Source organism: Acytostelium subglobosum (genome assembly GCF_000787575.1).
Source record: "Acytostelium subglobosum LB1 DNA, scaffold: scaffold17, whole genome shotgun sequence".
NCBI classification, from domain to species: Eukaryota; Evosea; class Eumycetozoa; order Acytosteliales; family Acytosteliaceae; genus Acytostelium; species Acytostelium subglobosum.
In genome coordinates, this window is record NW_012236516.1 from 508,590 (window position 1) to 522,104 (window position 13,515).

Consider the following 13,515-nt stretch of genomic DNA (forward strand, 5'->3'; position numbering starts at 1 on the left):
TCAAGCATTACACCCTGACGAATGTATGTATAATCAAAGAATGAATTATCAAATTGTGACTAATCAATCAATCAATCAAAATACATAGATAAGTCAGTACAATGGTTATGTGGACAATACCAACAATCAATCACTTTAGTGAATCCAACATGTAGTCAAATCAATAAGTCTTATCAATCAATTTTCTTATTTTGTACTAATGATACTGTACAGAGGATTATTGAAATGTAAGTTATATATATATCTAAATATACTTATATTCTTACATATATAATTGATCATTACTTTTCAATACTAGTCATTTAAATACTATTATATCAAACTCTACAACACCACCTTCAGAGGTGATGGATAAACTTGAGTTTCCAATGATGACTACATTCTCATTGAATACTGCACTCCAGCCACTAATTCCAAATGTAAACATCTTACAAATTTTGGATAACAATCTCAACAACATCAATCTCCAGGTGATAATGTATGTATTATTATATCTTTGAATGTTTGATTGATTGATATAAATTTAGTAACACTATGTTCCAGCCTATCCAAAGTAGAAGTATCAATTCCAAACAACTTCCCAATCAATCTAAAGCTTAAATCATTGTATGTACCCTTATCTCCAGTTCTCTCTTTGCGTCTCACTAACTCATTCAATCAATCAATCAATCAATTAAATAGTAACTTAGTTGAAGCCTCTGTTTTTGGTGATATTCCCCAGAGTATATTTAACAACTTAGAAAGATTCTCTATGGGTCAAATCAATTATACATCTCCATCAACTCAACGTCTAAACTTGGATACATCATTATACTATCCTTCACTCACCTCGTTGTAAGCAATCAATTTACATTCAATCATCTGAACATATTATTAACCAAATCAATATATCAATCTAGATCAATAGAATACCCTCAATCTCCATTGACCAATACAAAAATCAATCTAACAACTTCTAGTTTTCCTAAACTAAAAGATATGTAAGTATATTAAAGGAATTGGTGACCATACATGCATCACGGATTACACACTAATCATACTTACTACCTCTATCGATCCCAACCCAGTTCCATAAGTATCTATGAGAATATAACATTATATGTAGAATCAAAGAACATTACAACAATGTAAGATAGACGGTTCATTGGCAGAATGGTCAGAGTAGAGTGATCACTAACTTTGGTTTAAATATTTTCATATTCATAGACTCTTAAACACAATGTCAATCGACCCAACCAAGACCCAATCCGATGATAACAAGTCCTTGTTAATACTTGATGATGACCTTCCACTGCTTCAAAAACTGTAACTATTGGACATTATTTGATTGATCAAAGTGTAGTCTCTAACATACCTAAAAATAGATCTTGTTTAGGTGGTAATATCAGTCCTTCAAACTTAACAATTTACAGGTCATTGAATACAATCAGAAACACCAACTATACCATTCCCCTAACAGATGCAAAGAACATAATACAACTGTAAATTATTCACACACTCTATCAATCAATCAAGAAATTTATCATCGACCAGTATATCTAACAATAATAACAATATTATTATTATTATAGGACAATAATGAATGGCAAGTTGAAGAGTGCACCACCTGAAAGTTGGTTATCATTGGATAAAGATTTAAGACGTACATCTACATTTTATCTTGGAAACAACTCATTGGAAGGATCATTGCCAGAGTATCATAATGGTGCACCCTTCATATTCTATGTCTCTAAGAATCCAAACTTGGTTGGACCTGTCCCCGAGACTCATTGTATGATAGCATTGTTTGAATACTCCATGACATCAATCTCTAAGATACCCGATTGTTTCTACTGTTACTGGTTATACTCCGAACAAAAGTTTACCAACACATCAATACAAGGAATGCCTCCAAACTTCTCATGTGGTACGTACTTCATCATCATCTAGATCAACATTGATCAATCAAATATACCTTTCCATTTCTAACTAAACTCAATGAATCAATCAATCAATCATAAGATGTTCAATTGGACAAGACATTTTATATAATCACCGATCCTAATTCGAATTTAATAAGAATGACAGGTAAGAACCTTGGATTCCATATCATTTATATGAATATATCCAGTGTCCTCTTTCCAGATGTGATCATTCCAAACACTCAGATAAAGTATGTTTCATTGATCAAATGATATACATCATATTTAACCTAACAATCAATCAACTGTCCAGTCTCACCCCTAATCAACCATTTGGCAATGCAACAATATACTTCTCATCTTATAATCAGAAACCAATAACAATATATTGGGTAAGAGATTGTAAGTATCATACATGTACATGATGAATCATCAATCTAACAACGACTTCAAATTATAAATATTAGTGTCCAATGTTACAACGATTGAATCAACATTGTTAAATGGTACACTGTCGATCAAAGTGAATGGAAACTTCCAACCTGATTATAATTATAACATTACTGTGACTCAACAGATATGTAATATAATCAGTCAGACCAATGGATCACTTCAATGTTCAATACCATTATTCATCATCAATCCAAACATTCCAATCAATTTGAATGTTAACTCGCCATACCAATCATTCATCAAACCTATATACATTCAGAGTAAGTAACCATTTTCAATCAATGTATTACCACAATGTGATGGCTGACCAAACATATAGACTCCCCAGTTGTAACAGGTACATCTCACCTCACTACAGATGGTGGAAGACTTTCACTCACTGGCATGTTTGGAACAAACATCACAGAGGTCTCAGTGTTTGTGAATGGAGTGGACCGATCAGTGGTGTCTGTTGATCAAACTCAGTTGGTTACCCAGGTGGATAGTACTGGCTTGGTCGTTGGCTATGCCAACCTCACGGTGGTCATCAACAAGGTGGTGTTCCAATCATCAACACTCCTGTTCATTGATCAAATTGAACATTTATCAGATTGTGGAGTAAAGAACAACTTATGTAATGGACATGGCGATTGTAACAACAATGGACTATGCTCATGCTACACTGGATTTGGAGGATACTATTGTGAGTACACTCTCAGTCCAGATGTTACAGTGCTCCCAACAGATACATCACCATCAATCATCACAACCAAGTCCAAACTTGACTTCAACATGGTTGAGATCCAAGAGTTGGGTATTGATCATCAAATAGTCCGTGTGTTACCAACTACATCATGGACCATAAGCTCTTCAACTGATGGTACATTGACAACATTCAACTATATACTTGATCTGGTGCCCAACCAACCACTACTCGAGGTTATCGTCACATTCCAGTTCTCAAGTGAGGCGAGATCATTATTATTTGGTGGACAAGACCTCAACTTGTTACCCAACACGTTAAAGATGACCGTGTCAATCAATCAATGGCAATTCCTCAACAACATCAACTCATTGAGACCAGTGTTCACAAACACAATGACCAACTTGACTGAGCGAGCAGACGCCCCATGTCAGGACAACAGGGACTCGACCACAACGATCAAAGACAACCTGACCAAGAGTCTATCATACATTCAAGTTATATTTGAGGACATTGTATACTTTGGACGATTCCTCCCCATCGCACTTGCTAATGGTCGACCAACAAGTATCATCAACGAAGTGATCAACACCACTGTCTCATCAGACCCAAGCAACAACATTGTGACATACATTGGTATCAATCTTCCACAATGCAGCCAATGTACCATTGATCCTGACTTCTCAGTGTTGGTATCGACCAAGTCAGACTGTCCATCCAAATCCAACAGCAACAAGATAATGATCATTGCCATTGTTGTTCCAGTTGTAGTGATTGCAGTGCTTGTTGGACTGTTGGTCGCATTCAAGACACACCTTGTAATCTTTTACAAGACACACATCAAGAAGAGCTTAAGCGCACAGGGCTGGCAATTAAAATCAATTTAATGTGTCATCACATATAAGGTATCCTGGATGCATGATGCTCTGGAGCAGGCAAATCTCCTGGAATAATACCAAGAAGTTGTGTACGCTTAAAGTCTCCTTCTGATGAGTCTCTTGAATACAAAGTAACGGACTGGAGTCCTAAGTTTAGAATGATTCTAGTAGTCTCGGTCTCAAAGGTCCATATATCGCCCTTGGTAGATACATGGGGGATGTAACCGACGATGTAATACATCTCGGGACTTTCACGGTACTTGAGTAGTGCAACTAACTTCATGTCAGTTCCTACAATGACTTCAAAAGTTCCTTTGTTTGAACTAAATAGTACCATAGTTATTTGTATTAATAATAATATTTGAATAGGGATAGACTTAATAACTTATATTAAAGGGAACACATGTGTCCTTATAAAACTAGGCAATCATATTATTGAGGCTCGTAAATATTATGAAAATATCTCATTTAAGTGAAGTTCCATAATACTATAATGATCAGATTCCATTCTTGTTCCCTGGTAGTATTGAAGACACTTATGTCAACTCAGATGGTTGGCAACAAAAATCTTTATTATAATACCAGAGGGACTTTGAAATAATGTTCAACAACTAATACTTTATTTGGATATATTGATAATGAAACTTGTTGACAGCTCTTATAACTATCAATAATCTATAAATTCAAATAGATATAATTTATTAATATATATATATATATATACATTATTAATTATTACAATAATAATAATGTCAACAGGGATACTTATTAATAATTTTATTAAGTCTTTAAAGGATAGACGTTCACTTAAACAACAAACACTCAATCAAGATGTCTACCCAGACATTGTATCAATAATAAATGAATGGATAACAGAGAAATTCTCTACCTGCTCTGACATTAAATTCATTAAATCACTTGCCGAGGACATCATTATTTCAGAGGATTATAATTATATAATCCAAAATCCATACGAAGATACAGTGAGGAATAAAATCCTGGTAATAGTGAAGAAATATGTTTGTCTAATATTCAAGCATAGAACAATCTCTATAACCAACCAATACATGTTTGCAAATGAAATGGAACGTCTTGGTATTATAATGATATTCAATACTCCATCGTACAATCGTATCTATCCTGATGGTAATGTCTTGGCCATTTGTTTGGCTACCGCCTTAGGCTCCTTTGCAATCGTTGCTAGTGCCCTCTACTTCAAGAAATAGTTAGTTTGAGAGATTTATAACAAACTACCTCATTTTCAAATAAACATCGATCAATCTATAAATTATATATATCCAATAAAATACTTTGATAATATTGATGAATGGACTGAAGACCCTTTGAAGCTGGGTCAACATCAACACTCATTCACACCCACACACGAACAATTAACAATAAACACACATTCCTTCTTTTAGGTAATTTCCTTTTCAGGATAACATATCGTTCGTTACAGTTAGTCATCCAAGAAGAGATAGAGGAGAGAGAGAAAGAGAGAGAGAAAGAGAGATGATAGATATATAATGGACAACAATATATATATTATTCATACACATACATACATACATTGAATAAATAAAAAATAATTAATAGTAATAATAATGGATATAGAAAAAGAATATAGTCGTACCAATGCTTATGAGAAGGGTACGACTGGAGATAAGAAGAGATGTAATGATTGCAGTGGAGAAGATGGTGATGCCAACAATGCTTGTGCCAAAGAGCTGAGAGACAACAAGAAGCAAAGGACAGACGATATCGAGATCTTGCCACAGACTGGAAATGAATCATCATCTGCGATCGTATCATCGGATGCCAATGGTGATGTCCAAGAGTCCAAGGTAAGCTCAGCTGAGTGGATCGAATGAACGAATGAACGAATGAACCAACCAACCATGAATGCTAACTTGATTATTGTGCAAAGGACAAGGAGAAGAAGGATAGCAACATGGATGATGTTGTGACATCAGGTACGCAGCAGGAGAAGATCGAGCAAGGAGAGTACATCAAGTCGCATACCTGTACAGAGATGGATGATGAACTACATGACAAGGGACATCTAAGGCATGAGACTGAGAGCTGTAATCAGTATGGTGTGGATATGAGTAGCGACAGCAGCTATGATGCCTATAACGTCAACTATGGCGAGATGATGAAAGACAGAGGATATCTACGTGCTTGCAACCATGAATACTATGGAGCAGGCCGATCATGTTCATACAGATAGATAGTCAATTATAATAATAACATATTATGTACGACATGTCGACCATGGGTCAGAGTGTATATTGCCTATGTTTCATCCTCATAATGGCTTCTTTGGTCGATGCGCATACCGACGTTCCTCTTCCCTTCCGCACCAGCATCTGCATAGTAACAACATCAACCGTGTTGATTAAAAGATGGCACTCTTGTTGATGCATGCCACATTGACACAAAAGACATCATTGTACCAAAGCTAACGATGGGATTGAAGTGAGTTGGAGCACTATCGAGTCAGTCTTGATGCTGTTAGAACAACAACAACAAGCTAACAAGGTTGCTACAACACCAGACGACAAGTCCACATTGTTCATTTGTTCCAAGTATAGTCTTTAAGTATCGATGCTTGATTGGCATTGGTGCGTACAAGCTCCATTCATTCTAATCAAACAGTTGATGCGAGGTCGTACTATGTTTGATCAGACACTGTTTGTTTGAGCATAGGTCGAACAACATATTGTCGGTATGACTATTGATCGCCAAAGCTATACCAATTGGATTACTATGGTTCTCATCATATCCCATTCATTCTATATCATCCTCTGTCTCTGTCTCTGTCTCTATCTCTATCTATTACCTTACCTTGTTAGTTATCTATCTCTAAATCTTGAAACTAGATCGATTTTGAATAAAGTGATCATGTGAAACGAGCAAAGATGAAGTTTGTGGTGTGGCGGCCAATCATCCAGTCAACAACAAAGTATCATCGGTGCACCATCTTGTTTATTTATACCTCTACCCACTACTGGATAGTGAATATGATACCCTCAGATAGACCAAAGACATCTGGTCTTGAAGTTGATGACACCTTGGCCGGTGGCAATGTGAATGTACCTCTTGTTGTGGCAATGGCACGATATGATACTGTGTAGCATCCCTCTCCAATGTGATATCCATGGAAGTTGACCTGTGTCTTGTGCACCGATTGTTCAGAGAATGCACTAAACCAATCTTTAAGTTCATATCTATGATGGTTGTTGTTGAAGTAGTCACTGTCATAGATATTATTATCCATTGGCTCAATGCCTGCTGATACGCTGTCCTCGATGTCCACGCCTCCCATGTCGTCTGGTGTTGTAATGGAGATGACCACTTCTACCATTTGTCCAATTGCAATCGTGTTGTTGAGTTGTGCCAGTGTTAGACTCTGGTTAGAGTCTAGTTGTCTAATGGTCTTGTGCACAAGGAATCCGTGGTAGACTGGACTGGCGGGGAGCTCAGCTGGAACAAATGTGATGCCTACAGATGCAGTCAGTTGACCCTCGCCCGTGGCGAGGAAGTGAAGTTGGGTACCATTGTTGCCAAACTGACCAAAGTCGATACTCGAAGACACACTGCCAAGCAAGTTAGGCTTGAAGTGTGCCGACATCAACTCGTTGGAGGTTTGTCTGTCCTTGAACAACTTCAACGTGATCTCTGATGAGTTGGACATCTTGAGTAAGGGCTTGTCAAAGTGTGCAAGGAGTAGGGTTGAAACAGCTAGTTGTTCTGTCGATGATTGGTATCCAATATAGTAATGCTCAAAGCCAGGATGGTCGCCTCCTGTGGCCATGTATGTGACCAATTTATCCAACACTGGTGATTGATGTAGTGTCTGAATGATTGCAATAATTGAGTAGGTGGTAAGCAGCATGTTGGCTGAACTGCCACGACCACTATGTACGTAGGCAGTGCTGCCTTGAACTCTAGTATTGTGGTCGATGTTCTTGAGAACCTTTTGGACAAAGGGCGGTGGGTTGGCAAGGTCCTCGTGATGATTGAACGACCAAGAGACAACATATAAAGTCTGGCATAGCAGATCGCATCGATGCGTAACACTTCTTGCAAGGGCCGTCCAACCGTACTTGTGATTGTAGTAGTCTGAGGAGTGCTCCCAGTCACCGCCTGCGGCCAACGATGCAAAGGCTATGTCTGCTTTGAGGCTGGTAGTAATGCCCTTTGAATCGATATGCTCCACTGCATCCTCGAGATACTTGTCAATGTACAACCACATAGCTTTTCCAATCTCAGGTGTAATAATAATTCCTTCGTGAATCAAACTGAGCCTGTTCAGAACAAGCACCAACATGTATCTCTGTGCAATCGCCTGCTTCTTGTACATGGACTCATTGTTGATGTACTTGACTGGCTTGTTTTCAAGGTACAATGATGCATTGAACCTGTCCAGATGTTGTCTTGTGAGATTGATCAGCTCATTATTGTATCCATATAATGTCAATGCTTGGTTGGCAGCTTGAAGAGCAATGAGGTCAGCGAAAGAGTGTCCATATGCAGTTGCTCGCTCAATCATCTGGACACAGTTGATCTCAACCATTGGATAATGTCCTTTGGCAACGACCACGTCTAAGGTACCAGTGCCGGGCTCGGCAGGAGGCATGATGATGCTCTCTGTGTGCTCACCATCACTTGCCGAAATTGACATTGATGTGGAGATGTGGACGGGCAGCTGGCGGCCAAGCACGTCAAGGTCCACACTGACTGAATCGAGATGTACATCTGGGTTGCTGGCATCCGCCAGGACAAAGATGATCCTTGAATGACCCTTGTGCAAGGCTTCCAAGGTGAACATTGCTTGGTTGGAGGAAGAGACCTCGATGATTGATTGGTCGGTCAGCATCTGGAGGTGAGTTGGCAGTGCAAGTTGGATGCTAACAATCAAGTTCTTGGAGCTTGATTGAGCTTCGGGAGTGAGGACGATAGACACGCCACATTCAAACCGGTCACCGATTCGGGCAAAGCGTGGATGAATGGGGAGTATGTTGTAGTCCTTCTTGCTAATGATTGATGAGTGTGCTGTGGCCAGCTCCAGTTTTGGCATCTGTGTCGCTGCGATGGCCCTGATCTCAAAAGTGGTCAAGTCGTCAGGGAGCTCCAGGGTGACGACCGTCTGACCATCCTTGATAATGGTCTTTCCAAGGTATAATGGAGTGGTCTGGAACTTTGATCGCATATCTCCATGTGCATTATCGCTACTTGAAAAGCCATCATCATCAATGCCCATTCTCTGACCACGACTCTTTGTGGACATTGCCTTCTCGTTCAGATCTGAGTCTCTCCACACACTACCTAAATCCCACTCCTGATTCATCCATCTTTTCTGTTGTAGACGATGGAGTACAGTGTTGAACATTGTCATGTAGTTGTCGATGATATTGTTGCGTGATGTGTCGCCGTTCAGACTGTAGGACTTCATTGACCATCTGAATGAGTCTGCACTAGTCTGTGGATGTGGAACAAGGTCCAACACTCGTTTGTCCACAACAAACAGACATGCTTCGGTCTCGCCCTGGTGTGGCAGTCCATTCGCACCGGTGACCTTGAGTGTAATGTTGACCTTTGAGCGTGGCTGTACTTCCTGGGTTGGTAGCTCGATTGCCAAGTTGATACGTGGGCGTTGGATGATTCGAAGGTATTTGGTGCCAGTCGACGCTCTGGGTGTGTCTTTGGGGATGGACTTCTGTGGGACAGTGCTAGGCACGACAAAGCCTGGCTCGCTGCCTTGTACGGCCAATGTGACATAAAGACCAGTGTTGAGGCAGACCTCTGGTATCGATGGCAGAGTGAATGAGTGGATGCCATATGATAGTTCACTCTTTGTGATGATGTCTTGGAAGTTGTTGCAACCCCAGTTCACTAACACGTTGCCATAGGTGAAAGGGTTCCAGAAGGTGATGGCCGGAGACTGAGTGGCAATGTCAATGTCATCATAAAATTGGCGATCTGGGTATAGTGTAAGCGTCTTTGGGAATCCGAATGGCTCTTTCTCATATTCATCTTGATTATTATATACATTGAATGAGCCAGTGACAGTGTTGCCCAGAGGGTCCACAGCCTGTGCCACAACATCATGGGTCGAGTCTGGAATGGCAAAGTGACAAGGAGGCGTCACCATATCGGTATTCGTCATGAATGAGCATATGTGTGAGTCATTCATCGTGAGTGACACATTGACGTTGTTGATCTTGGACATAGTTGGCACGTGATACAGGTGAGCAATGATGCCTTGAGGGATGCCTGGCACGTCAATCATCCATTTAGGATTGTTGTTGATGTACGACGCCAACTCAAACTTGAACTGGTATGGGCCGTCAAGGATGTATCGCTCGAATTCATCGGACTTGATGAGTGAGCGTGATGGGTCCATGTACTTTGCCACAACTCGGACTTGGTTGCCAATGTAGAACTCATTGGCATCTAGTGATATTGGAACCAATGCCATTCCATTATCGTCAGTTGTAATGTTGAACTCTTTGTGGACTCGTACGTATCGTGGGCGACGACAGCGTTCGTTGTCGCGGCATGTCTTGTTGGCACTTTCTTTCTTTCGACCAAACCAGTCTGCGCCAGTTGAGTACGTCACCGTTACAATCTGACCGGGTTGTACCAAGCCAAGGTAGTTGGAAGTCTTGACCTTGAGATTGAGTATGTGAGGCTCATCATCATTCTTGCTGGCCAAGATGAACTCATCGTCAGAGGTGAGCGTGACAATGCCTGTCGGTACTCTTGGGTCGCTGACAATGATATGTGTGCCGCCACCCGACTCTGATTCCCTCCATTCTCTATTATTGAATAAAGATCCATCGTCCTCTTCATCATCGTCATCATCGTCACCTCCATCAGCTGATGGAAGTGGGGAGTCCCCAACAACATCAGGTTGTTGTGGGTCGGTCTCTGGTGCGTATGAATTGACATTGAGAGTGTATCGATCGGGTCTGACGTCACTGGGTACAGCCAAACTCACATTGAATGAGTTATAGACGGGGTCCAACAACACGTCCTGTTTGAACATGTTAAAGCCATCTGATGTGGTCCAACCAATCTCCACGGTGTGTGTCTTGAGTCGTTGCTGCTCCTGACTGATTGTGATTGGGTACTTGATGTAGGCCTTGAGATGGATGGTATCGCCTGGTTTGTAGAATCCACGATCAGTTACAATCTGGTATTTGGGCGATGATGGCTTTGAGTATTCGTGCCAATCTTGATCATAGTATCTGCCTCTGTATTCAGCCAAGTGAACAAACAGCCTACTTTTGCCATCATGCTTTGAAACATATTCAACGGCGATAGCGTACACTGATGAGTCAACGGAGAAGTGGACGACTCCGCGAGCATCCGTCTTGCCCTGACTATGGTAGTTCACCTTCTGAGATATCGTGCGGTCGTGTCTTCTCTTGATCCCATCCACACTTGTATAGAGGTGAACGGTTAAATCCGCCATGTTGTCGCCTTTTGTAACGTTGGTGACCCAAACCACCTTGTTTGGACCAAAGCTAAGTAGGGTCACTCCAACGTCGGACTCTTGTACCAACTTGATCTGTCTTTTACCCTTGCATGCATAATCATATATGGTTGGCTCTGCCATCACATAGGCGCCACTCTCCTGCCACAGTAGTGTAGAGTTGAGCTCTGTTACCTTGGGCAGATTGTCTTGGATCTGGGGCAGCGTGACATTCTCGAGCGGGCTTCCAAGACTAGGTAGCACCTTGTATTTGGAAATGCTTCTGAGCGCTGCCAACAAGTTGGACATGGTGACGGGATAGCCAAACAATGCCATCTCACTCTCGTTGTACTCTGTATTGTAGGACATCCTACACATCTTGAACTTGGTGTTCTTGTCCAATCTGTTCTGGCTAATCGCAGAGAGTTGTGATTGATTGTATGCTGGGAGGAGAATCAGTGATTGAGAGTGATGTGTTGTGACGTATGAGCTGCCTGCATCCACTTTGATTAAGACATTATGGTCCATCAATGGCAGGTCCCATCCATCAAACATTGGCTGCACAGGCTTAATCATCAACTCATATACCGAGTCTGGTTCAAACAATGCTTCAACCTGTAATGTAGAGTGTAGTGTTAGTGTATGTTGGATGAATGGCAGCATCTAATGAGGGAAGGAATACATACCAAGATTTGAGTGCTGCCTTGAATTGAGATATTGAAGTCCAGGGAAGGTGAGATGCTCATTGATTCCTTGAGGACATTGATCAGTTGCTCTGGTGTGAATGGTCCATGAGGTAGACCATGAGGTATACTCAACACCAATGTGTTGGAATTTAATCTAATGATATTGGTACTAAGTTTGATTGAGTGTTAGATTGATTGAGTGAGTGAACGATGGCCTGTTTACATACTATGAACGAATTTGGAATGGATGTAATCCCATCAGCTCTACAGAGGTTGATGAATGGGTTGGTCCAGTGCTCGGATGCAACACAGTGTTCTTGGGAAGAACGAGTTTGTATTTCTGGCCAACGGCTAACCTATTGCCAAAGGCAATGCAGAATGAGTGCCCCGCACGGCCGTATGAGTTTACGTCTGGGTTGCGTCTAAATCCTGGTCTATTGATCATTGTATCATTACACATGAATATGTTGAATTGGATGCTCGCGCCATTTGAATCGAATGCCTTTAGATTGGTCTTCAACGTATCCAGTTGTACCGGGCAGCTGAGCACCACCTGGACGATGGCATCGGGTGGCACCTCGGGTATGAAATTCTGTCTTCCGCCAGAAGTGTCCGTGTCATCAAAGAGACTCCAGATGTAGCTCTTAAGCCAACTCCACATCATCTTGACGCTGGTCTTGAACATGCCCATCTTGGTGGTCAACTCCTCAATGTCGGGCTGTTCGTCAAAGTAACTATCGGTGATCTTTGATGACCTAAACGGATCCCACCAGTTGTTGGTCATCTGATCAGTCTTTGGCGAATGGACGTCATAAATGGCCATGTGGAGTGGCTGCGTCTCAAACTCGATTGGGTCTGGTATCTTGTCCAGACGTACGCCATCATACGTCACTAGCAGGGGGTCCACGTAGAATGAGCATCGGAGGTTGTTGGGCCAGCCATCCAGGACTTCGAAGCGCACAATGGAGCTGGTCACCCATCGGAAGTGGCCTGCCACTGGCTGCTCGGAATTGCAGAAAAGATGAAGGTAACTGTTTGTAACATTGTTATCGAATGTCTCGGTGCCCAGTGCTATTACAGGTCGACTGAATATCACTGTTATCGGATAATCAAGTCTGTCCATCGAGGCATATATTCGGCGATTGGTATCCAAGAATTGACTCAATATTGACTTGACATGTAATGTTATTGATGATTCAGATTGTTTGCTATAATCTATATCATATATTATCTCTTCTATTTTATTATTATTATTATTATAATTATGATTGTTATTATTACTTGGTGACCATTTTGATCCAACTAACTTTGAACCTAATTGGCATAAATTATCATAAGATTGACGTATTATCCATGGATTGCTAACAACATATGCGTACAAAAACATAACCAATAAGATTCTAACTATTCGTCTCATATTTATATCTCTATT

At 40.9% G+C, this 13,515-nt stretch overlaps 3 protein-coding genes across 3 annotated transcripts; 2 read left to right on the plus strand and 1 right to left on the minus strand.

Moving 5' to 3' along the window:
• Positions 1-2,096: 2,096 nt before the first annotated feature.
• Positions 2,097-3,923, plus strand: SAMD00019534_082140 (hypothetical protein; the record flags this gene model as incomplete). Its single annotated transcript, XM_012896674.1, has 4 exons — positions 2,097-2,152; positions 2,215-2,303; positions 2,369-2,614; positions 2,674-3,923. 4 exons carry the CDS (start codon positions 2,097-2,099, stop codon positions 3,921-3,923), a joined length of 1,641 nt encoding a protein of 546 aa, XP_012752128.1.
• A 1,595-nt stretch (positions 3,924-5,518) lies between these two features.
• SAMD00019534_082150 (hypothetical protein) lies at positions 5,519-6,144 on the plus strand (the record flags this gene model as incomplete). The annotated part of the gene is made up of 2 exons (XM_012896675.1): positions 5,519-5,758; positions 5,842-6,144. 2 exons carry the CDS (start codon positions 5,519-5,521, stop codon positions 6,142-6,144), a joined length of 543 nt encoding a protein of 180 aa, XP_012752129.1.
• Positions 6,145-6,921: 777 nt separating this feature from the next.
• SAMD00019534_082160 (hypothetical protein) lies at positions 6,922-13,206 on the minus strand (the record flags this gene model as incomplete). The annotated part of the gene is made up of 3 exons (XM_012896676.1): positions 6,922-12,012; positions 12,084-12,252; positions 12,311-13,206. 3 exons carry the CDS (start codon positions 13,204-13,206, stop codon positions 6,922-6,924), a joined length of 6,156 nt encoding a protein of 2,051 aa, XP_012752130.1.
• Positions 13,207-13,515: the final 309 nt, after the last annotated feature.